Below are 24866 nucleotides of genomic sequence, written 5' to 3'. Positions count from 1 at the left end.
GTCTGACTTGTCCCAACGCTCACTCCTTCTCTAGCACCAGTTTAACCACAGGAGAGCAGATCATCAACAATCACTGTTTCCACATTTCAGTAACATCAGAGAATAATTCCAATATCTTTAACACCAGGTAAAAATGATCATTTCTAAAACAGAATCAGAAGCTATCAACTGTAAGTAAAGTATGAATAGAAACAGGAAGTGATGTTTAATAACCAGATCAATGACATGATTCCATTTAGTCAGCTAAAATCAGCTGATTGGTTACAGCTTCATTCTGCCATCAACGTCTTCACTTCGAATGTTTATGATCAATCAAATAGTCAATGATGAATGAATGAATGAATGATTTTATTTGAACATTTAAATGCAAAGTTTTTAGTTCAAACAAAGTGTGTAGAAGCATAAACTTATATAGAAATCCCACCCCTACGCTAGGAGCACGGCAAGATTATGACCCATACTGCCATCTCTGATGAAATGATGATAAAAATTATAACAGCAACTTCCATTACATATTAATAATAATGATAATAATTATTATGACTCGCAGCAGTCCAACTAACACCTACCTCTGATGTCCTCTCCTGTTTGATTTCATGCTTGTGTTGTTCTCACTCTCTAGAATAGAGCAGGCTGGACTATTGTAACACACTCCTCATCGGGATCCCTGGCAAGAGCCTTCCAAAGCTCCAGCATGTTCAAAACAGTGCTACCAGGGTCCTGATGAGGGTGGCAAGCACGATCACATCACCCCCATCCTCCACTTTCTGCACCGGCTCCCTGTTCACTTCCATATAGACTACAAAGTCCTCCTACAGACCCGTCACTGTCTGCACGATGCAGCTTACCTCACTGAACTACTCCCACCCAACACCTCCACCCGGACAGGCCAACAGCACCGTCTGCTCCCACCCAGGACACGGCTCAAAACGATGGCAGACAGGGTCTGTGGAACGCCTTCCCGGACCACCTTAGGGCCCCACAGACAGTGAACTCTTAAGAAAGGACTGAGAACTTTCCTTTTTTTCTTTTGAAAAAATAAAAGCATCTTACGGCTAATTCATTTAATTTTTTTTTATGTTGTTGCTGTTTTTGTTTATTTTATTCTTATTCTATTCATTGCTGTTTCTAACCCTGCCCATTGTAGCACTTGGTGATTTGAATTTAAATCTAAACTAAGTATAAATCAAGTTGAATAGAATAGAATAGAATAGAATAGAATAGAAAATATATTTTCATATATTGCAAAACTATCATCACCATAATACTGTGATGTGTTGAACTTCAGGAAGAAAAGCTGCAGTTTTACTGCAGGTAATGAGGATGGGTAATGAGGTAACATAATAAGCAATCAAAGCAATGAATTGCAGGTTTTCTTTACCAGAATTTAATGGTAATAAAAACTCGCAGCACAGGAGACACTTAAAGCTGCTTGACATCAGAACAATTGCATCTAAAATTCTTTACGGGTAAAAATACAAAAAAAACCAAAAACGTTGCTCTTTGTGGACAAGATGAATAAAGATGTTTAAATCTGACTTCTTTGTAATGATTTCACATAGTTTCATCTTTTTTTATTTCAAAGTATTTATTAAAAAAAACATGCTTGGTGCAAAAACAAACATATAACGACCGTGTGGCTGATGTGATCAATAACTTCTATAATTATTTGACAAATGCTGGAGCAAACTAAGAGTTCTGGTTTATCAGAAAATATAAAAGTTGTGGACAGTAGAGAAGATTGTGGAGATAAATCTGAATATACTGGTAAAATAAACTGGCGACTGATGGGATTATTAAACTAGTAACACATCATAAATTCAAATAAACCAAATAAAACAACTGGTGACTACTCTGAACTTGTTCTCTAAAATCCCGGAAAGCAGTTCAATAACAGATCACATCAATACCATGATCACTTCCTGTCAGTCTGGATCCCACCAGGATACACTCGCTCATAATCAATAAACTGGATGGATGAGAGACAGGGAATCCCAGTGGGTGGAAAAGACAGGAAACAGTTCATTTGAACTCATGTTTGGAAGTTGCTTGTGGCTCCCACCAGGAGTGTTTTTCTGATGTACTGTAGTTTATACTTTACATGAAGTATAAAATACAGTTTATACTACAGTTCAGTATAAATCAGTATTTTATATGTACTGATTAAACACTTCTTTCCCAGCAGCATCTTCCAGCCCTGAGTGGTGACTTTTCACAGACAGTTTGGAACGGCAGTGTTGTCAAGATTACTTCAATATCACATAATTCTGCACCAATAACTGCAAATCCATCCATTGTTTACAGCTGCTTTATTCAATAGGGTTACAGAGCGATTATAATCCTGTCTTGCGCTGGCAGTTAATAATTATCACTTTATAAAATATAATTGCAACCACCATAATATTATTTACCTTTAACCTATACTAAGTTAAACATGGGTTACTGTAGCATCTAAACTCTATAAGGCATTTACACAAAATTCTGATAAAAATATTAACAATAAAACATCTAACAAATACTATGATTAATTAGTAAGTGATGAATTACTCATTTAACAAAATATTCGAATATAAGCACCACATTTGTGTGGGAATGATCAATGAGATTAATAAGTCCCAAGAATATTCAGAGGCTGCTGCTAAAATACTTTACGGTTTAGGTGGAGTTGTCTGAAGGTTACTATTGCATCCCTCAGCAGGAATGTCGACTGAAGCTGCTGCGACGTAGTGCGACCATAGCGTGCGACGTACAGGCAACATTCACAGATCGTCGCACAGAGACCTTCCAGGCGACATTCAGGTAACATTCCCAACATTTAGCGACCAAACGTGGCTGAATGTCGGAAATTCGCACCCACTACTCTACGTTTAATTACTTTTTCCCTTTTAAATCTTTCTCCATGACTTGGACGACAGGCTAGCGGGTACCTGAACCTCTTGTTTTCATTAGTTTATTGAACAGCTGACACGTTGCCGCCACCAAGTGGTGGGAAGTCGTATGACAGCCCGTCTTTGTCATATGGTTTTCAAACCTTTTCTACCAAGTGCCCCCTAAGAGCCCGAGTAGTCAAAACATCAGCCCCTCTGCCACATTTTCCAAATCCTACGGAATGTTACCATAGCTCCCAGTTTAACTATTCTTCAGCTTATAGCTTGATGTTTAAGAATCACTGGTTCAAAAGCAGATATGAGATGGAAACACCAACCTGTGATGTCGGAGATGTTACCAGTTAAATCACTGGAAAAATAATTCCCACAGAACAGCTCATGATGTTGGAACTGCCCCGTTCTGTCGAGTCCTTTCCTGCATTCAGGTCTTTGCTTTACTAGAATAGAAATCAAAACCGCTTTGTCTTCTTTAATTAATTAACTGAAATAAAGTTACTCCGGTTTGTTTTAAAAGTTTATTTGTCTGTCAGAAATCAGAAACTTCACTCACACAAACAAACTTCTACAACTAAAAAGAAAAATCTTCCAGAAACAAAATCATCTGTTCATGTTTAACACAAAAGGTGCTGTGCCGCCGCCCTCCCCCAGAAAACACTACAGTTCAACCGTGAATAAATGACGTGTTCATTATTAGCTAAAATCAGGTTTCAGATTCACCTGTGAGGGTGGGGTGTTGATGTGGACACAAAAATACCTGGAACGCACACACTTGTCAAGATGTGCTGCAGATCAGGTCTGCTGAGAGAAACGACAAGACACAGCTGATCGTACCAACACTGGCTTAAATAAAACCACTAAAATCCCAACAGGAACTTCTACCGAACATTAGATTTGTTAGTTTCCAACACTTTTGGTCTTTAAAAAACTACATAGAATAAAACACACAGTGTAAACACACTGTTGTAGCATTGCCACTAACATCTCTGCTGCTATTAAAGTCAGAACTTCTGGAGAACCTGACTAAATAAATAATATTCCTCTACAGAAATATTTATGTTTCCCTTCGACAGTCCTCGCCGTCAGACAAACGGAGCTGCTTCAGGTTTGTTAACAACGTTATAAAAGACGAATCTGAGTTAATTCTGTTATCTGTCAAAGTGCCACAGACTCTGGACACATGGAAATGCATCAGGTCCCCTCTGACCCACAGAAACTTCAGTCTCATGCTGGTTTGTTTCATTTGGAGACACGCCTGAAGGACAGATCCATGCTGGACAAGTCCGTACTGGAGTGGTTACATAGGAAATTACGCAATCTGGTTTTTACCATTTAACTTCTCTAAAGGCTAATTTATGCTCCATATTTAATACATCTATAGATGAAGCCATTCTATCATCGTCTGGATCCTTTATGCGAGTATTTAAGTCAGTCTACAGAGAGCTTGTGGATCCGTACAGACAGCAAACGCAGCAGTACCACCAGAAACCATGGGGGGGGGGGGGGGTTGGGATGTCTTTAATGTCGTTTCAGACCACCGCTGTCTACTGCCTGGCATCTTCAAGTCTCTGACAAGGAAATTCATCATGACCTCCTCCACCGTCTCCATGCTTCTGGTCTGAAAGTGACGTCAGAACTCCTAGGTGAACTCCGCACTGCCCTCTGGTGGATGCATTGGCTAACAACCATGGTAACAGAAGGGACACATGGAAATATGACGAAAGTGATGTTTGATGGACCAAGTTCTATTGAAGAGCAAATTTGAGCCTTCGGTTCGGAGGGATTTTCCCTCCTCCACACCCTTTTCTTCCTCAGAAATCTGTTCAATTATCTAACACTGAGGAGAAAGAAGAGGAGGAGGGAGGAAGAGGAAAAGGAGGAGGAGATCTGATCTTTTTTTTTTTTTTCCTCTCAACTCCCTCACAGGTGTGATGTTTGTAGGAGAAGCTGTTCAGGGTGTCGGACACTAAATCACTCATTTACTCTACAAACATGAGAGGTGATTTTAGACCTGGTTGTGTCAGGTCTACACAGGTTTCAGACCTTAGACCTGGTTACAGACTTCAGACCCGGTGTCAGACCTGGGACCCGATCGTTTTAGACTTGGAACCTGATGGTTTAAAATCTGAGACCTGGTTTCAGACCTGAGACATGGTGTAAGTCTTGGTTCTTGGACGTTCATCGGTCCATCTTTCTGCCTTTTCCAGCAGACGTAAAAAGTTTCAGAAACATGGACAAAGCATCTAAACACGAGTTCAGTAAATCCTCACACGGGACAAAAATGTTCAGTTTTTGAGTTTAACAAGACTAGAGATGGACCGACTCTGGGGTTCTGGTGAACCATTATAAAACCGGTGAGGTTGTGAAAGTCTGCAGCAGGCACAGACCCTGAGAGAAGTCCTTGAATATTTGCCGGATTGTTAGCATGGTTAGCAGTGTCCGTGCTCTGGAACGTTCCAGTTTAGAAAAGGCACGGAAAACTCTACGAGTCTGATCTGCTGAAGGTAGCTTCACAGCAGCCGACTCATTGTATTTTATGGCTTCAGGTGGTGTTGGTGGAGGTGGTGGAGGGGTTGTTAGCTCTATAAAGACTGGAGGTGTACTTTCTGAGTCTGTTTTATCTTGTTTTTACTATACAGTATCCTCCATCTACACAGAGTCCTCGTCCATCTTGGCAACGTCATCCAGAGTGACAGGAGCCAGCTCGTCGTTATTCGCAGACTTGGATGGTGAGGCAGCTTCCAACATGGCCGCGCGCTCCTCTTTAGGCCCCTCCCTCATTTCCTCCTCCTTCTTCTCTTTGTCCAGCAGGTGGTAGTTAATGCCCATCCCCACGAAGAGGAAGACGCTGGAAATCATCAGGATGATGCCGCAGGTGATGTAAGTGTAGTCATAGTGATGGTAGTAGTTGTAGAAACTACCTGGAAGGGACAAAGAGACACATCAGGTGTGTATTGATATTATTAATCTTCATCTTAGAAATCAAATACTTGTTGTTAGTGTTTTTTTCTTTAAAACTTCACAGTAGCGGTTTTATTTCAAGTTTTGAACAGTTTAATACACCTGGTCTAAGAGATGATCTCTGTAGGAGCTGATCTTCTCAGGGGCATCAGCCCAGGCTGCGTACATGCAGTTATTTACTGTAGTATTTACTTATTCCATAATCATGTTTATTACTGTACTTCAGAGCATAAAGGAAGTCTTAGTTTTCAGATTGCAGGGAACTTCTGTTTAAACATCAGCACAAAAACTTCCACCAGTTGCAGACAGGTGTAGATCACTTCCCTAAAACCAATGAGGATGCTACAGACATCCACCAGGTCTGTATTTTATGGCTCTGACAGGACCTACTTCTTCTTCTGCACCTTCTTGCAGCGCTGATATGACCAGAGTAACAGGTGGAAGAAGAAGTAGTTCCTACCTAACCTGGAACTTTAGATATATAAACGTTGGTACTGGAAGAATAGATATTTTAGTATTGGTCCACATCAGTAAAAGCTTATTACTCTTCTCAGATAACCACTTAGACACGTTCTTATTAACACACTTCATTTATTTATTCACATCGCCAGCACACCAGTCCAAGAGTTTTCTAAAAGCCCTACTGAACGTTCCGATTAGAGACTGTATGCAGACTTCTCAGTGCAGTTGTTACATTTCCTGTTTTTAGTCATTAACTACATCTTCTCTGAATGTGAGGTTTTCATTAGAAGCGTGTGTGTGAGTGTTTGGCCTCCGTCTACAGTGTAAACAGCAGAGCTACAAAGTGTCTGAAAACGTCTCAAACTGGTGGCTTGTAGTTTAGTTCCTGTTAACTGAATATTTACTATTTATGTGGGAATAAGCAGGACAGTTCTGGCCAATGGGCTGCCAACTGAACAGACCATTACCCAATCGCATGTTCTCAATTCTCCTGGCTTTACCAATGTGTAAAGCCAACTGCACATACAGGTGAACACAGTCCCTCCTGCAGACCGCTACAGAGCGTGTTAGAATAATATGTGGTCTAATCAACAGAATAACAAGACATTTACGTCCATCCCACCAGTAAAACTGATGTACTGTAGTTTATCTGCGGCTTCTTTTAAATAGAACATTTAGAGCATCTCATCAACGTTTCTGCTTCATCATGTAAATCTGGTCCAGCTTAGATCTAACATGCAGCTGGATCTCTCAACCACACTTTCTAAGGTCCAACTCAGCTTCTCATGGGTTCATAATGTGTTCCTCTCACACCAGTAGTAGATCAACTCAACATGATGGTGGTCCACATCCAGAGGTATATAAAGCAGAAGGTAAAAATAAAGTGGAAGTCCTGCCATGTTTTTGGATCTACCGATGCATTTAGATCAGGTGTTTTCACCAACAGACTCGTCTACCTGCAGTGGAGCTGAGCTGGTTAAATTCATCTGGTTTAGTGACTGGTTGGAAAGAGCTGCCGGACAGGACTTCTACTGTCTACTTTTACTTTCTACACCTCTGTCCCCATCACTATCTTATTAGATAGTACTACTTTCTTCTTTTGGTGCAAGGACTCCACATGCCAGAAATCCGGCAAGTTGCCAGAATACTTTAAAGCCGGGGGACATCAGAGACATTAGAGGCATTCCAGAAATCAGAGGCGTCAGAGACAGAGATGTGAGAGACATCAGAAAGACAAGGCTTCAGATACATAAGAAACATGGAAGACATGTCAGAGACATCAGTCATCAGAGAGACATCAGACACAAAAAACAGAGATGACAGAGACATGATAAACATGTCAGGGTCAGAGATGGAGACAAGAGACAGATACGAGACATCCGAGATGAGAGACGTTGAAAGACACGAGACATCAGCGATAACAGAGACAGATGTGAGAAACATGGGACAAGAGAGACAGATGTTAAGAGATCACTGGCATGAGACCAGAGAGATGCCAGAGACACGAGACAGGATGTCTTCTTGTCTCATCCACAGTGGATGTCTTACTTGTGAGTGGTGGTCCCAGCAGGACAGGACCGCACTCCACGATGGTGACCAGACCCACTGCTGAAGAAAACCTCTGGGCCCCCACCAGGTCCATCAGCGTCTCGAAAAGAACGGCACTCAGCCACCCGAAAGCGAAGCCGAAGAAGATGGCGTAGATCACGAACCCCATGTAGTCCACTGACAGCGGCGCCAGAACATGGCACAGCCCGTTGTAGAGGACGGATGCGGCGAAGTAGTACTGGACCCTGGGACGGACCCACTTCGTGTTGGCCAGAAGCCCCATGGAGGGCCGGGCGAACATATCGACGAAGGCCAGCACGGACAGGAGGAAGGCTGCCTTTTCTTTGCTGATGTCTTTGCTCTTGGCGTAGTTGGAGAGGAAGACGAGGGGGGAAAAGAGGCCGAAAAACATGACCACATTCCCCATCAGGTAGAGCAGGAAGCCTCGGTGTTTGAAGAGCGTCAGGTCGATGAAAGAGTTGATGGTCTGGAGGACCGTCTTCTTGGGCGGCGCCTTGCCTTCCTCCACCTCAGGGTTGGGCTTGGCGGGCTGAGGTTTAGGTCCGATGGGACGCATCACAGAACCCGCCACGCAGCAGTTCAACAGGAGCCCCCCCAGGATGAGGAAGCTGCCTCTCCAGCCAAACTCATCATAGAGCCAGGTATTTAGAGGAGCCAGGGTAGACAAGAAGACGGGGCTGCCGGCCATGGCAATGCCGTTGGCGATGGGACGGCGAAGATAGAAGTATTTGCCGATCATGGTGAGAGCTGGGTTTAAGTTGAAGGCCAGTCCCAAACCTGGAAAACACCAGTTCAAAGGTCAACTTTTCCATTTCTACCAGGACAAAGGGAATAATGACCATACTGGATAAATCCAGGAACCGGGACAGACCGAGTTCCTAACTGGAAACCAGACTAACCTCCTACAACTCCGATGAAGAAGTACAGTTGCTCCACTGTGTTGCAGAAGGAAGCTGCCACCAGACCCGAACCCGCCAGACAGCCGCCGAGGATCACAATCGGTCGGCTGCCAAATTTATTCACCAAGATGCTGCTGATTGGACCTAAAGCAGGAAGAGAAGGACGACAACAACATTAGCTGCTAATAAACCTTCTGCTGCCATCTGTCAGGCAAAACCGTCTCCAGTTTCAATCCCCATGGCGATCAATATATTGTTGGGATTTAAGATAAATTCACTCAGAGTTGAACTGTTAGGATAACTAAAATCTTTACTGCGTCTGATGCCGGAAAGAGGCAAAGACCTGAATGTTTGAGGTGTTTTGAGGACACAGCTCAGCTCTGCAAACATCCACCTAAAGATGGTGCTGGTACACCGCTAAATGAGATGGTGGTTGTGTAACAAAACCAGTTGCATGGCTGTTAAACTGAACAAGAATGGAGGACAAGGAGGAGGAGGAGGAGTTGAGCTACACAGATTCAGACTCACAGCAATTCTGAAGATCCCAGAGGAGAAACAACAGAACTAGTTTTACATACACACTGAGCTGTGTGGAAATATTCTCAATAATCTGCTTTCTAATGTCAAACATCTTCTCTAAAAAAAAAAAAAAACTTTTCTAAACCATTCCACCTTAATCAGGATATTACTGCATGTTGGCAATCCAGCATCCCCATAATAATATTCTCAAACCAGCTATATGATCAATAAAACCATCAGGACTAAAAACTCATCCAGTTCAGATCCATCACACTGGATTCTGGCTTCACCATCCAGACGTAGCAGAAGACCACACAGGCCGACTTGATCTGCAAGCAGCAATATTCATACAACGTCATAATAAAACGCTAACACAGGCACACACACCCACACACCTCTCTGTTGAGCTTCCAAGCAGTTTGTATCTAAAACTGGGAATCTGAAGGAATAGTGAGCATATTTTAACCTAAAAGACTCATTTTAACACGTAAATGCAGACATATCCTCCATCTGTCTGACTGTGACATAACACAGCTTTTAGATACAACTCCATCCTGACATGTTGTGGAGACAAAGCATCACACGGCCAGTCAGATGCTTCTGAAGCTAAAGATCAGAGTCCTTTTCCAAAGAGCTATAAATATAATGATGATTTATTAATCCCAGGATTTCACTCGTCTCTAGATTCAGGAGAGAGGAGTGGACCCCACAGTGGCTCACCAAGCATCCATGAGGCATCCTAACTACATGCCAACGCCAGTTTACCTGGCTCCTCTAGAGGTGAAGGAGCACCTTTTCTGCTCCGATCTCCTCCTGGATGACTGAACTTCCTACTCCATCTCTAAAGAAGAGCCCACACACACCTTTGACCTTTTGTTCCTTCAGTTACAGACCACAGGTGAGGCTGGGAACAAAGATCAACCGGTATATCGAAAGACTCTCCTTCACCACAACAACCAAACAGAGCCTGAACCACTGTAGGCGCTGCACTGGAAGTCATTCCCCGTGGCTTCAGCAACACTCTGCTTGGCCTACTGGTTCCCATCAACAGTCCCACAGGCAAAAAAGGCCTGATGGGACCCACATAGGACTGATAGGACTTCTGCTTAGTGGCATCCTTAACTGCTGGTTTTCACCAAATGGGTTCGAGGATTACAGGCTTCACAGGCACAAACCACATCACAGCCAGATGGACGGCTGCCTCGGAGTCCATGCTGAGCATAGTCAAGAACTGCTTAACTTCACACACCAGCCCCGACTCCTTCCCTGCCACAGAGGTGACATTCCACATTCCTGACAGGAATCTGCACTTAGAAACTTTAAGAAAAAATAAAAAGCATTTCCCCAACCATTATATGAGGGAGGCGCCCCAACAGTGACCACAGTCAACCCCAGACAACCTACAGTTACTTCCTTTATAGTTTATTCATACACCTTTTGGGTTATTTTCATGTTGCACCAGATTACAACAGAAGGTCCATTTTCCTCTGGAACAGGTTGATGTTTTGTTATTTTATTACAAGATCTAAGCAGACTGACCTTATTAACCTTACTCTCATGTTGACATAATTATTTCATGTCTCTGCATGTAGCGCCTCATGCGCACTCGTAAGTTACACTCCCACCAGCACGTAGAGAGTGTATGTCGCAAGCTGGTTAATGTGATTGTTGCATTATAAATATTAACAATATCAATGGTTTCCATATCAGAGACTGGTAATGTCAGCAGCAGGAGTGTGTGCTGCTGGCAATGCAGGAAGTGTTCATCAGAAAAATTAGGGAAAAAAAAAAAATTCTTGTAACTGTGTGTGTGTGCGCGCGCGCATGCAAGTCTGTGTCATAGTTCCTTCAGTTGTGAAGAAAAATCCCCTTGACTAACAAAATCTCTCCGACAAACTAGGAACATGTTGTGTGTTCTTAGTCAGCTACAGTGACGTCGGTCTTCCTGTCTCGGGTTATATGAGGAAGCAGGTGTGTGTGTGTGTGTGTGTGTGTATGCACACTGCCTCATGTTTCAGCAGTCAGACACGCCTTCTGTTCTCGAGTTTGATGACACAAACTGTTATCTGTCTGAATTAAGACATAAAAATACAGAGTTTCAACATGTGGCTCCTCCCTCTTCCTCCTTGTTTTCACTTCCTAAAATGCTCATGAAAAACACATGCGTGTGTGTGTGTGTGTGTGTGTGTGTGTGTGTGTGTGAGGGAACGCTGGACTGAGGAGTAATGACGAGACTTAAGACGCAGATAATGTTAATAAGGTGAAGTCAACATCTACACTGTGGCGTTGCATCTCATCTCCAGTCAGAAGTTTCTGATTCTCCGTCTCCTCGTTAACATCACCAGCAGAGGCCAGCTGTTATAAACCATCGTACTTTTCTCACTGAACAATACTTCATACTAGGGTTGGGCGATATGACATTTTAGTAATATCCCGATATTTTTATGGCATGTCACGATATACGATATATATCTCGATATTTACCTCAGCCTTGAATTAATGCTTTGGTGCATACAATCACATTAGTAAGATGATTTTGTGTCTCCATTAAAACATAATTGTTCATACTGCATTAAGATATGCTGATTTTAAACATTCATGCCAAAAGGTTGAAATTGTAAGCAAACTGCTTAGGTTTGCTTACAATTAGGTCTGCTAAGGTTTCAGGTGCCCTCAGAGGAACATCCGTTTCCTTTACAATAAAATACAGATGGCGGCGGAACAGCTGGTGACATCTGTTTCTATCAAAGTGAAACGGTGTGAATGTCATTCGTTCTACTCGGCTTTAAACAGACATGAAAACAGAAGAACAGGACGATGACGGCGTGGATGGACTTCTGAACCCAGAAGTTCAGAGGCTTCTTTAGGAAGTTCCTCCAGCATCAGATACAGCCGCTTGGAAATGTTTTCATTATTATCACTAATCATCAGGGCTGGGCGATTTATCGGATTTTAATCTCAATTACAATCTGGGTTATCAACGATCATAAAAATAAAAGAGTGCGATTTCTTTTAGTTTGTCTTTGCAGTTTCCTCTCACGCCGTCTTCAGTTGCCAATCAGTCGTCATTGGCATTGTAAACTCCTCCCACAGCCACTGTTGCCAACTTGGCAACTTTCCCACTAAATCTGGCAACGTTCCAAATCTGCTTGGCGACTGTTTTTGTTAAAAGCCACTAGCGACATATCTAGCGACTTTTACTGGAAACTTTTCTGGTGTTTTGGCGACTTGACTTGAAGGCACATATTGTTCCGCCTTAAAGCACTCCCAGGCGGCCAGTCTCAGTCGGCGCCGGCTGCAGGTCAGTGTAGAATAACTGCAGTAGGTTGTGGAAGTTCACCTAAACATAGTTCATATTTATCTGTTCAGTTTACATCAGTATTTGCACTTTAAGACAAAGCTTCATGTTATGTTTGGAATCCTCAACACATTGTTTAATGTTAAATAAATTCATGTTGTTAAAGATAATGGATAATTGTGTCAAATAATCAAGATCTCAATTTCAGTCAAAAATAATTATTTCTACCCTACTAATCATTTCAGGTCATTTCTGAATTTGGGATAAATTGATATTAATAACAGCTGTGTACTGAGACACACTTTGTCCGTCATGGAGAAAAAGCAGCGCCGCCATGCAGCAGCACATGATCAGCCAGTCTTCACCCACCTCCCACCCTTCAGCTGTCAGATAACCCCCTCCCCTCATCTCAAGCATGTTTCAAAAAGCTTCTTTAAAAAAGACAAATTTACATTTAGGCCTGACATGGTAACAAATTTTATCGTGCGATTAATCGTCTCAAATTATTAGACGATAATATTGCTCTAAGCGATTATTGTTGTCATTTTGAGACCGTTTTAGACTAAAATAACCCTAAGACTAAGTACACCCTTTCAAAGATCAACATGCTTTCTTTTCTAAAGAACATTTAGCTCGATGTGCAGACTGGTTTATGCTCATCCAGTCCCACGTCTGATCAAACAGATCAGGATTTTAATTTTTCAAAATGTCACCTTTTTAACATTATTAAAGTGCAGCATCGCTTTACAAGCCACGCTGCCTGAGCGCACACCATGTTGCAGCGTCCTGGTTGTATTTAATCTGTCGGTTAAACACCGACTCGTGGACTGTCGGGAAGATGGAGCGAGCCTGTTTGTTAAGGTCTTTTGTGGGAAAACTGCAGTTATTGGTTGAGTTTTAAGTGCAGATGGAAGCTTGTTGCGTTGTTGTTTTTAGTTATTGTCATATAAAAACAAATGCGGCAAAGAAGAGAAATGAAAATTATTGCGTCCGGCAAACTAGATTAGTTGACTAATTGCATTTTGCAACAGACCGATTTACATTCGGTTCATTCAGAAAGATTTTTAATGTCAGCTTGATGTTTTAATGGCGTTCGTGTGCTGCTGGATTCTGATGAAGCCGAGTGATGACTTACTCCTGTTTGCTTTCAGTTACATTAAAACTAGGATGTTGTAACCTAAACACACATTTCTGGGTCAATCTTTTTCATTTGCATGTGACTGATAGAGTAAATAAAGATGGAGTAAGTTTTGGTTTTACTTTCGCTGATGTGAAAGATAAAGGTGAGATCTCTGAAAAACCAGAGTCGTATCTAAACCTTCACAAACTTATCAGAGTACAAACAGATGAAACGTGACTTTTTCAGTTCCTTCCCAGATTTATCCAGCCTGAACCACAACCAGACGGAGTCGAGGAGGTCTGTTGGAGACTACAACCCACTGGACCACACTGATTAAATGGCTTTGTGCTGAGATGACAGCAGAAAAACAAAGGAATCATTTACAGAATGATGCCGGCTCTGGTTGCCTCCAGATGTGGCGTTGGAGCATCCAGTCAGGCCGAGCTGTTGACATGGAGCTTGGGAAGAAAAATTCCTCACGTTCTCACGGTCAGCGATGACAGAGTCTAGATCCACCTTTACTACACATAGACTGACATAACTGTCAGTTTAATTATCCTGAAGAGATGGACTGAAGGTCTGACAAGCTCCGATCAGTCAGCACCAAATGTCCAATGATGTGACAGGAAGCCACCAGGAGGAGATCAGAGGAACATTCAGCCCGTTTCATGTTAAAGGGCTTTGTCCAGGCCTCCTTTTAATGTGGAGTTTGCATGTTCTCCTACTGTATGCATGGGTTATCTCCAGATACTCCGGCTTCCTCCCACTCTTCAAAGGCATGTTTGGGTCAGCTGGTTACCCAACATTCTCCCTGGGAGAGAGCGCGAGTGTGAATGGCTGTTTTGTCTCTGTGTTGGCCCTGTGATGGACTGGCGACTAGTCCAGGGTGTACCCCTCCATCTTGCCTGCTAATTGCTGGGATGGGATCCAGCGTTCTGCCCTGAAATGGACTAAAACACTTTAGAAAAAGAATTTAAAAAAAAAAAAAAAAAAAAACACCTCTAAAAAGGATTCATATTTGGGAATTTTCTTCATTGTGAAACAAAAACAGTTGAATATCAGGATGTTTTTTGGGTTAATTCGTCCTTCATACTCCGACATCTAAAAGCTTGTTCCATCCTCCACAAGAAACAAGAACAGTTCTTGTTCTCGAGGCTGCAAGAACAAAAAAAAGCGTCTTTTTCGTCAGATCCATACATACTCCAGGAGAAGCATGTATGCAGCAGGGAGAGGTCACTCTGGGGGGGGGATGTCTGCTTTTATGTGCAATGAACCCGGTTGTTACCTCCACCAAGGAGGTTATGTGTTTCCTGGCTTCTTTGTGCTCAGGATAACTCAAAAGATTACGGACAGATTTTTATAAAAATTTCAAGAGTTGTTGCAAATGTAAAAATGAAGAACTGATTAAATTCTGGTGGTGATCCGGATCACCGTTTGGATCCAGGAATTGTTTAAAAGGAGGTTTATGCTCTCCGAGTGCTTTGCTAGTTTCATGTTTAACAAGCAACTTCGTCCGCAGCAGGACGGGTCGTGCACGCGGCAGGGTCAGAGTGTTTTAATGCAACATGTAAAAATGTTCATACTTTCTCACCACCTCCATCAGCTGTTTTATTAAAACAATCCCTTTTACCTGAAACAGTAAAAACATGGAAGCAGCAACTCTGCTTCATGCTTTCTCTGTGTTAACCACGCCCACCTCACATGTCCGACCAATCACGCGATACTTCTCTGAGCCCTACAAGAAAAAAGTTCTGCCGGCCCGATGTGTCGAGAACTGTCTTCAAACACGTCCGCGAGAACAAAATGTCGTCATTTTCTTCCCGGGGCCTCGAGAACGAGACAAAAGTTCTCGCTTTTCATGGAGTATGTAACAAGCTCAAGTCATTTCTTTGTAAACCATTTTAGGTCAAATAATCTTTTTGTTTTTAAAAAGTTTCTAACAGCTGAAGTGATCTACATGTGAAATGTGTTTTTACGCTGCATCACAATAAAAGTAATCCTGAAAACTTCTAAAGACAGACAGACTTTACGTACATGTCAGTAGAGAGGAGCTCATGATGTGTGGACTCACTGGATCTACTGGGAGTAAGTGGGAGACATATTGATGGAGTCTCTGACCAGTCCTTATAAACAACCCCGATTAACTGCCAAGCCATGTATCGTGGAGCTGCTGCTGTGTTTGGGTTATTTCATGTTTCAGGGAAAACGGCGGGATTTACCGCCACCGTTGTTCCGTTTTGATAAACCTGGAAACGTTTATGCCGGTCATCTTCTTTCTTTTGATATATCAGACAGTTTTACACCATATGGATATATCAGCGTGTTTTCATTCATATCAGTAAAGAGTGTTGTAAAAAGTTCAATAAAACTTTTCCAGACAAGATTTATCCGTCGGAAATGAGTGATGGACAAAAGGTCCAACTCTTTCAAGACAAACACACCAAGCTCAGGTGGGAAGTATCTAGCACACGGCTAATTAGCGTTACTGCAGCTGCATTTACGGCCATTCCAGAGCGGTGACTGCTTGCCACAACATGTCGACTCAGACTCAGTGTCAAACTCTGACATCGGAAATTTAAAATGCTCTTTCAGCAGGAACACATCAGCTGTGGCCTCAATCAGTTTCCTGTAAAACTGCTGGCAAGACAAAACCAGTGATCCAGGAAAGCTGCTTCTCCTACAAGTCAGGCTTTTCCCAGGAGATAAGGATGTCTTACCTCCGCCGTACATGACCGCCAACATGATGGAGGAGATCCAGGACACCTGGCTGGGCGTGGCGTTGAAGATGACTTCAATGTCTTTGAAGAAGACGGTGATGGACTTGGGGAAGGCGTAGGAGAAGCCAATGCAGATGAAAGCTCCTGCGACCACCACCCAGCCCCAGCCCCCTTCAGGAGGGGTGTACCCCACAGGCCCACCCACCGCTGCAGGCATGATGATCCGGACACAGAGCAACTCAAATACTGATCACGGGTCAGAACCGTACCTGGAAGAGAAACAAGAAAAAAAGTTGGTCAAGAAGGTGAAAAAAATCACCCATTTATTCTTTATTAACCGGGGAGAGCTGGAGCTCATTTGAGAGAGCCGTCGTCTTCCAACTGGAGGGTCAGTGGATTGAGTCCACGCTTCCCTTCAGGGTGTGTGTGTGTGTGTGTGTGTGTGTGTGTGTGTGTGTGTGTGGAATAGCAGAAGAAACTCTAATCTGCATGGATTTTGTGGGAATGCAGGACTGTGGAGGATTTCCTCAGAGCCGTTGACACAGGAATATACTGAAATTTTTTCTTCTTTTTGAAATGTAAAGGTTGTTGAATTTGTTTATCACCTCTCTGTTGTGTTGTTGTGTACATTCATAATATTTTATTCTTAAAAAAATAAAAAATGTAAAAGAATTCATGAGCATTTGTCTCTTTTTAATGTTAATGTGAGCAGTTGTCTGTGCAGCAGATCGATCGGATGATTCGACAGGATAAACATTGATAGAGATGAAACTACTAAACTATCAAAACCGTTTTATTTCTTTCATGAATTAATTAAAAATCAGGGTAGGTAAATTTTCATTTGGTTTCTTCACGTTTTTTACACCAGTGGCTCCATTGGTTTCCTTATATAGGCTATTATGAATTGGCTTTCATTATTATTTTTTTTCTCTGTTTGTAAAACGTCTTGAGATGGCATTGACGTGATTCAACGCTATATAAATAAAGTTGAATTGAATTTCATTGAACATCATGTTTTTTAGATTATACTCTCCATATAAATATAACAAAATAAGTAAATAAATAATAATAATAATAATAATAATAATAATAATAATAAAAAGCCCATGAGTGCTGGAGCTCCACATAAAGCAGATGGATCTACTCGTCCCCACTGGCTGCACTTTGCAATGTGTGAAACGTTTCAGCTCACGTGCAGAGTAGACGGGTTAAATGACTACACACTATAAACGCTAGGTGTGCAAAGAGCATGAGTCAGAAGTCCTAAAATAAAGCTGGAAGCATGGCGTTCAGACCAGCTCTGTCAGGTTTTACAAAGAGAAAATAGTCTGACCTGCAGGCAGATACATAACCGGTCCTGAAGACAGGAGCGTGCGAACCTTTCTGCAGACATCTGATCCCGGAGCTTTGAAGAGACGGGTGTGAAATGTTACATTTACAGACCTCAGCATCACAGGAGCTTGCACTTCCCCATCATGTTTGTTTAAACCGAGTCAGAGAACCGATTCAGCTCAGACCTCGGTCTAACCCCGGGTCACCAGGGAGGAACTCTGACACTACCTGGTCACCATTTTAAAGGAAACACCACTAAGCTTAAACCAGTCTCTCAGCACCGTCCCACACAAAGGCTAAAAGTCATTCAGGACAACAGCTGATCCCTCTTAACATTCTGGAGGGAGGGGGCGATCAGACCAAGTAAATGTCATCCTAAACCAGCCCCCCCCCCCCAAACCTTTAATGTATTTTGACCTTAGAGGAGCTTAGAGGAGCGGTGAAATGTCACCCAGGAAGTTTCACCCCAAACCATGAAGTTCAGCTGTTCCCAGAAGGTCCTGGTGGTTCCTCACAGCGCCGGTGGTTCGCCATCAACCATGCAGGAGGTCTGACATCAACTGTCCTCACACAGCGCATGTGTCCATCATCAACTCATCAGATTTCTTTTCACTACCATCAGAGCCTAAAGGGGCTTTCTCTGCTTCACCTTTCTGTAAGAAGCCTCTAAATTATAAATGCAAAGACAAACTAAGAAACATTCAGCCTTTCTGAAATGATTTCAGGATGTCAGCAGTGCTACAGGAACAAACTTAATGTGAACGGACACAGGCGGCTCGTAATGACACAAACCAACTGGAAAAAACAATTAAACTAAGAAGCTTTTAGTTTTTAGCAGGTCAAATATGAACAATCCATCTCTAGCGCGAAAAATCTCAGAATAAATTTGGAGAATAATTTTGCAGTCAGATAAAAGCCTGAACTTTTATCTTCCAAGTTGGAAATTTATTCACATCGTTGCTGAAAATTAGAAATGATGAATATTTGAACTAGAGGAATTTAAAACAAAACATTTAAAATGACAGAAAACATGTTGGCCAGTGAGCTCAGGCTGACTGCGTGCCACTTTAACCCCCACCCGCCATCATGAAGAAGTGTCTCGCTGAAAGTAAGAGTATCAGGAGAAGTCTGGGATGGATTATCTTCTTATAGAAAAATGCAATTAGATGAAAACTAAAGCGGTTTCTGCAGCTCAAACTGGGAGCACTGGGTCAGGAATGAGCAGGGAACTGACTGTTGTACTACCTGTGATACGACGCTGTCAGTCTGTTCCACACTCACTTTTATTTTGGTTGTTCTCGTTGTTCCTGTTTGGCTCAGAGGTTACAGACATCAATCCGTCTGACAGACTCAAGGTAGATTTATTTTAAACTCAAAAGTATTCATCCTGCTGAAAGGTCACATGTGTACTGTAACAGCCGGACTATGAACAGCGTGTTTTCTGTCCATAGCAACAGTAACTATGGAGACAGTTTCACGAACAGCCAATTGTTCAGGTAGAGCCACCCCCGCTGAGTTCGGACCGTCTGGATGTGGAGGTTATACCATGGTCAGGGAGAACTGGCTGCATTATTTTTGTATGAACGCACACATAGTTCGGCGAGTTAAATCACCATAATATCCCTCCGTCACGGGGCGTTACCATAGCAACGCGTTAATCAACTGGTTCAGATCAGCTGTCTTAACGGGTGAATCAGAGAAACGTGCTGTAGCCTGACAGCGGTTGTTTGGCATAAAAACTACATCCAGGCCAACGTGAAATAGTTTGTATAATTTAGTATATTTAGCAAATGTAAAAAAAAAAAAAATACAAATTTGTTATAAAATATTTACTGTGTGGGACCATGGTAAAAGCGGATTAAACAACTCTGAACCGTGCATTACACGGTTATAATGCCCAGCGCCGAGTCGAGAACGTCGTGACATGAAGTGTTGTTTAATCCTTACTTATATTTATTCAGTTTACATCAGTATTTGCACTTTGTCAGGACAAAGCTTCATGTTATGTTGTTTTCTCAAATTTGGGGAATCCTAAAGACATTGTTTAAAAGTCAGTTTAATGGTAAATAAACTCACGTTGTTAAAGATGAATATAGTTTTTCTTTAACAACATCATAATTAACACACTTTAACTGTGTTAAATAAATCGAGATCTCAATTTCAGTCAAAATAATCGTGATTATAATATTTGCCATAATCGAGCAGCCCTACTGTTAATGTAAAGCTGGTTCATCCAGACGGGACCGCCTGACCTCACGTCCCAGTATTTTCTCGTACTGTTCAGTGAACGTATCACGTTGCGCTGTAAGAACAACCGAGTCAATCACGTGACAATAACGTTTCATTTCAAAGCTACGTTGGATAAATGGCGTCGTTTAATCCAACGACTGTGCGTTTACCTTTAGCATAAAAAGCTGGTAGTTATCTTACAAGTAGTGAAACATGATGGATTTTTTTCCCTTGTTTGCAACTTTTTATGTCATTCTTTAAAGGCCAGTGAGCCGTCCTCCACAATCACACCATGTTTCCTTTTTTAGACTTAACCAGCTTGTTTAGAGGGAATAACTTGTTCTGCTGTAGGTAGGGCTGGGCGATATGACTTTTTAGTAATATCCCGATATTTTTATGGCATGTCACGATATACGATATATATCTCGATATTTACCTCAGCCTTGAATTAATGCTTTGGTGCATACAATCACATCAGTAAGATGATTTTGTGTCTCCATTAAAACATAATTGTTCATACTGCATTAAGATATGCTGATTTTAAACATTCATGCCAAAAGGTTGAAATTGTAAGCAAACTGATCAAAACCGTATTTATTGAACAGTTAAAGCAGTGGCAGAAACATGTCATTTTAAAACAAAATAAAGTGCCTTTGCATGATGTAATAAATGCAACGTATGAAAATAGGTGCTCTAGGAGGGACTTTTCAAATGATTAACTATTATAAGGCTTTTCTTTATGGATACGTTTGAGTTATCGTGTATTTTTTATTTTTTATTTTTTTTAATCGCAGAGTTTAGCATTGAAATCAGTCTTATAATACAGGCAGAATGTCCTCGTATCGTCTCCAATAAACGGCTTCAGCCAGTTTTTAATTCAGGATTTGATTCCCACTGCTTTCTGTATTTTCTAGAGACATGACAAGCTAGATAAATATGCTTGTGTCACACACAGTGGATGAGGTGAGTAAGTGACAGAGGTTGTGAATGTAATCAAATATAACTAATTATTTTTGCGTGACGTGAAAAACTTTACGTCAGTTTACATCCCACTCTGTAATCCGGAGCGGGATCAGTGGCGGATTTAGCTGTTCATTGTGACTGTAGGTGGAGTCGTGCAGGTGTCCTCTCTGCTCCTCTGACTGGCTGCAGCTGCAGCCGGAGCGACTGAGTGCTTTAGGACGGGGAGAGACTCTCGTTCCTGACAATAACTTTACAATATGTGCTTTAAAGTCAGTCGCCAAAACACCAGGAAAGTCTCCAATAACTCCAGTAAAAGTCACTAGATTTGTCGCTAGTCGCTTTTCACAAAAAAGTCGCCAGATTTAGCGAGAAAGTGGCTACACGCTGCCTCTCATGACGTAGCACGTAGCTCACGTTATGTACGTAACTAGGTGCGCTTGCTTTAACTCTTTAACTTTAACAAAGCGGTGCAGAGTCGAGGAGGAGTGAGAAAACTCCGCCCACAGCTAAAAACAACTGCGTGACAACAGGATACTCGAATATGACGAATATAGGCATTTTCTATATTTGCACAGGGGACTAGCAACGATATATCAAGTATATTCGATATATCGCCCAGCCCTAGCTGTAGGGTCCACAAACAGCCTCTTCTGCAACTCGCAGAACCAAAACAATGCAAGCAAAGCAACAACACCTTGATTTAACTTTGGATCTGTGCAGAAGTTGTCATTTTGTTTCAGACATTTTTCAAGTGATGACATTGCAGGATCTTTACATATGATCAATTAATTGTTTAATACTGTGATTAACTGTAGAATTAAGTAAATGTGACATCCCGAGAAGAAAAAGGAGGGAGAGTCGAGCTACTTTTCATGTCAGATAAAAACCAGATCATGAAACAAACGACAATCACATCATTAATAAAAAACAAACAAGCTACAACCACATCACATCAGCTTGTTTACAGGTTGTCATTGTTTGTTTGCTTCTTCCTTTTTCAGGTTTTCTATCAGTTTTGACATTACCGATTGGATCCCCCGCTGAAAATGGGTCGACTTTTCCCTCCCTAGAGGTGACCTTAGTCTCGACAGAGTGATCAGTAACCTGCAGACGCTGCATGTTTTAGCTCAAAAGCTGATCACTGAGGCTCTTAGAAACACATATCATTTTAGAGTCTCCGAGTTGCTGTAAAAACACAGAAGAAAAAAACCTTTTACGTGAGTTTGAACTAAACAGGAGCAACTAGTTTGGAGCCCTGGGCATTGGATGTTTAAATTGATCATTTACAACACAAATGAATCGCTTCTGTCAACTGTTAAGAATGATTAACTCGCCAACAAGCTGATGACAAAGCCCATTACTGGTCATGAAATCATAGAGCAAGAAGTGAACAACAACTCTTTCCCAACATGAAGCACAAACCAGTGCAGGCTTATTCATGACTACACCATGCATGGCTCTCAGTATCTGGACCAGTTTTCTGGTTTTCTACATTAAATAACAGGATTCTAAATAAATAAATGCAGAAATAAAAATGCAGCAGCTGTGTGACATTTAGAAGGGGAGGGGGTGCAAAAAAAATTGAGCCAGTCCTGTTCGTGGAAAATGATGTAGCTGGTTTTGCACTACACAATATCTCACACACCTATTAATAAACAGGCTGCTGAGGCCGTTTTGGACAGTTCGGCCTGCATGCCAGCACTGCGCGCGAACCTGCCATGTGATCTCTCCATTGAGCTCTGACCCTCAGAGACGGCATGTGCAGCTTGTGCAGCTCTGAGCAGAATAGATAACACACCAGGGTATTAGTGCAGGAACGATAACACACGAAGACTGCACCCAATAAATCTGAGTCAAGACTCCACTGAGGTTTAGGCTCTGAGCCAGACCAGTGCTAGTGGGCTACTGGTTTTGATATGCAAAGGGGCCTCAAAAGGGCCGAACATCTCCAAGGTGAAACTTGTGTAGATCCTGTCCTTCTGGGAGAGGAGGTCAACAAAAGACCAGAGCGAGGAGGAAACACAGAAGCATCGAAGTAGAGTTCAAGTCAACTAAAGAAATCTGAAATTTTGTTGATACATCTTGTGTTTAAAGAGGTCTATTAAAATAAAACACATTAGAAACTATAACACAACATATACACACACAAGGAAACAAAACATTACAAACAAATAACAACATGCTCACATACAACACAGTTAAAGGGATAACATTGAAACAATGTTATCCCTTTATTGCAATAATGAATAAGGATGAAACAAAAAATAAAGGTAAATAGCAGTAACATATGTTTTCCATCATTTAGAAACATGCGCATGTGGGTGGAAGATGAAAATATAGTGACTTAAAAACACTGAAAAGAGGCAATAGGGAGGAAATTCCAGTCATAAGAGGCTCCATACAGACTATAAAGATTCTTAGACGTGTACAATGTTGTACAAAAGACCAGAAACACGTCAAATGAATGCATTTCACTATAAAACAGAAACCAGTGATTTAGATGAAAGTAAACTTAATAATTTTACATGAAAGAATGGTGATTTTTAAATGGACACTTCCAAATAAATCTAGAAAATGAGTTACAAAGTATATTGATGGGCTGCAGTTGCATTCATGTCAGCCATATCTCAGAAATCAATAATTAATACCAACATTTTTGTTTTTTTCACCTGGAAAGAGTAGGAATGGATGGCAGGGTTACAATGAACTCAACCCACCCTGTCTGGTCAACAAAAAACCCAGAGAGAGCAGGAAACACAGAAGCACCATAGGATAATTCAGGTCAACCAGAAAGACAGTTGCTGTTCTCAAACCGCGGCACGCACAAACACTGGTCCCATTAAGTCAGCTGTACTGGTCTGCTCTCAGCCGGTATTTTGCAGCCTGGTGTGCACTGCCACTCGAGCAGTGCACCTTGGAAAAGGGGGAAAATGCTGCAAGGGGGGATAACTCACCACAAGGTGGCTAAACGACCACAGAGCGTGTTTTATTGGATGCATTAAATGTGCGCGTGCTCATCCATGCTTAGCGCGTGTTAATGAGATGTAGACAGTTAAATGGATCCGTGCCGCGTGTTTTTCCATGTTGTGTCGCTTCTACCTAGCAGGACCCCTCCGTGAATCCTGACCCCCCTGTCTGGTGACTGGGCTCCAGGGATGACAGAGGACAGGCTGCGGAGAAGAACCGGCCTGGCCGGACACAGATCACCCGGACGAGGCGGCTTGTCTGAGCCGACACGTAGGTGTGAAAAGAGCCGCTCAGCATCAGTGAAACCATGGTTCAAATCCACTTAATCAGCGCCGAGACGAAGTGAAAAGGTTTTACCCACCCGGAGAGGATCACAGTGACGCGGAGCTGGGCATTTTACCGCCTCAGACTGGCTGGTTACCAGTAACACTAACTGGGATGTGGAGGAAAACTACAACCATATGCGTGCAAAATGCCTGGTTATAAATGGTCCACGCTTACTCACCTCAGGTTTCTGTTGCTGGGTCCGGAGAAGAGTCGGTTTCTGTGAGAGTCGTCCACGTTTTCTGTGCTTTAAGTAGGGCAGCACGCTGCTCAGACAGCCTGGGGAACCTCCACCACCGCCGCCACACAGCTCACATTGTAGCGCTGCGAGGTGACGGGGACGGCGTCACGACGGCCGCGCATGCGCACAGCGCGGCTTCACGATGAGGAAGGAGGGAAACTGACACATTGCACGTGCGCGCAGAGGGTGGGGCGCAACCTTTACCGCACGTACGAAATGGCAAGTTTACTTTCAGCACCTTATTCACTTCATCATCTGAGAACAAGATCTCTCTTTTTTTAATCAAGATGAAAATAAAAGATGTTGTTTAATTTTCAGATTCTGCTAAAATATTATACATGGCTCAGAATAAACAAGGAAATATGAAACACACACATATA

At 42.2% G+C, this 24866-nt stretch overlaps 1 protein-coding gene across 1 annotated transcript; it reads right to left on the bottom strand.

Annotated features, from left to right (window-relative positions):
- Nucleotides 1-1521: 1521 nt before the first annotated feature.
- On the bottom strand, nucleotides 1522-24560 carry LOC306754977 (monocarboxylate transporter 1-like). Its single transcript, XM_079239169.1, has 5 exons — nucleotides 24427-24560; nucleotides 16431-16699; nucleotides 8777-8920; nucleotides 7857-8654; nucleotides 1522-5806 (listed from the first exon to the last, which is right to left on the bottom strand). Exons 2-5 carry the CDS (start codon nucleotides 16645-16647, stop codon nucleotides 5535-5537), a joined length of 1431 nt encoding a protein of 476 aa, XP_079095295.1. The 5' UTR covers nucleotides 16648-16699; nucleotides 24427-24560; the 3' UTR covers nucleotides 1522-5534.
- Between the last annotated feature and the right edge of the window lie 306 nt (nucleotides 24561-24866).

Source organism: Telmatherina bonti (genome assembly GCF_933228915.1).
Source record: "Telmatherina bonti genome assembly, chromosome: 4".
Classification (NCBI taxonomy): Eukaryota; Metazoa; Chordata; class Actinopteri; order Atheriniformes; family Telmatherinidae; genus Telmatherina; species Telmatherina bonti.
The sequence above is the reverse complement of the archived record's forward strand: the minus strand, read 5'-3'. Positions and strand labels throughout refer to the sequence as shown.

Coding starts and splice junctions, on each gene's coding strand:
- LOC306754977 (XM_079239169.1), bottom strand. CDS start 16,647: ATGCCTGCAGCGGTGGGTGGGCCTGTGGGGTACACCCCTCCTGAAGGG. Junction 8,921..16,430: donor GGCGGTCATGTACGGCGGAG/GTAAGACATCCT, acceptor TTCCTGCTTTAG/GTCCAATCAGCAGCATCTTG. Junction 8,655..8,776: donor CTTCATCGGAGTTGTAGGAG/GTTAGTCTGGTT, acceptor GGTGTTTTCCAG/GTTTGGGACTGGCCTTCAAC.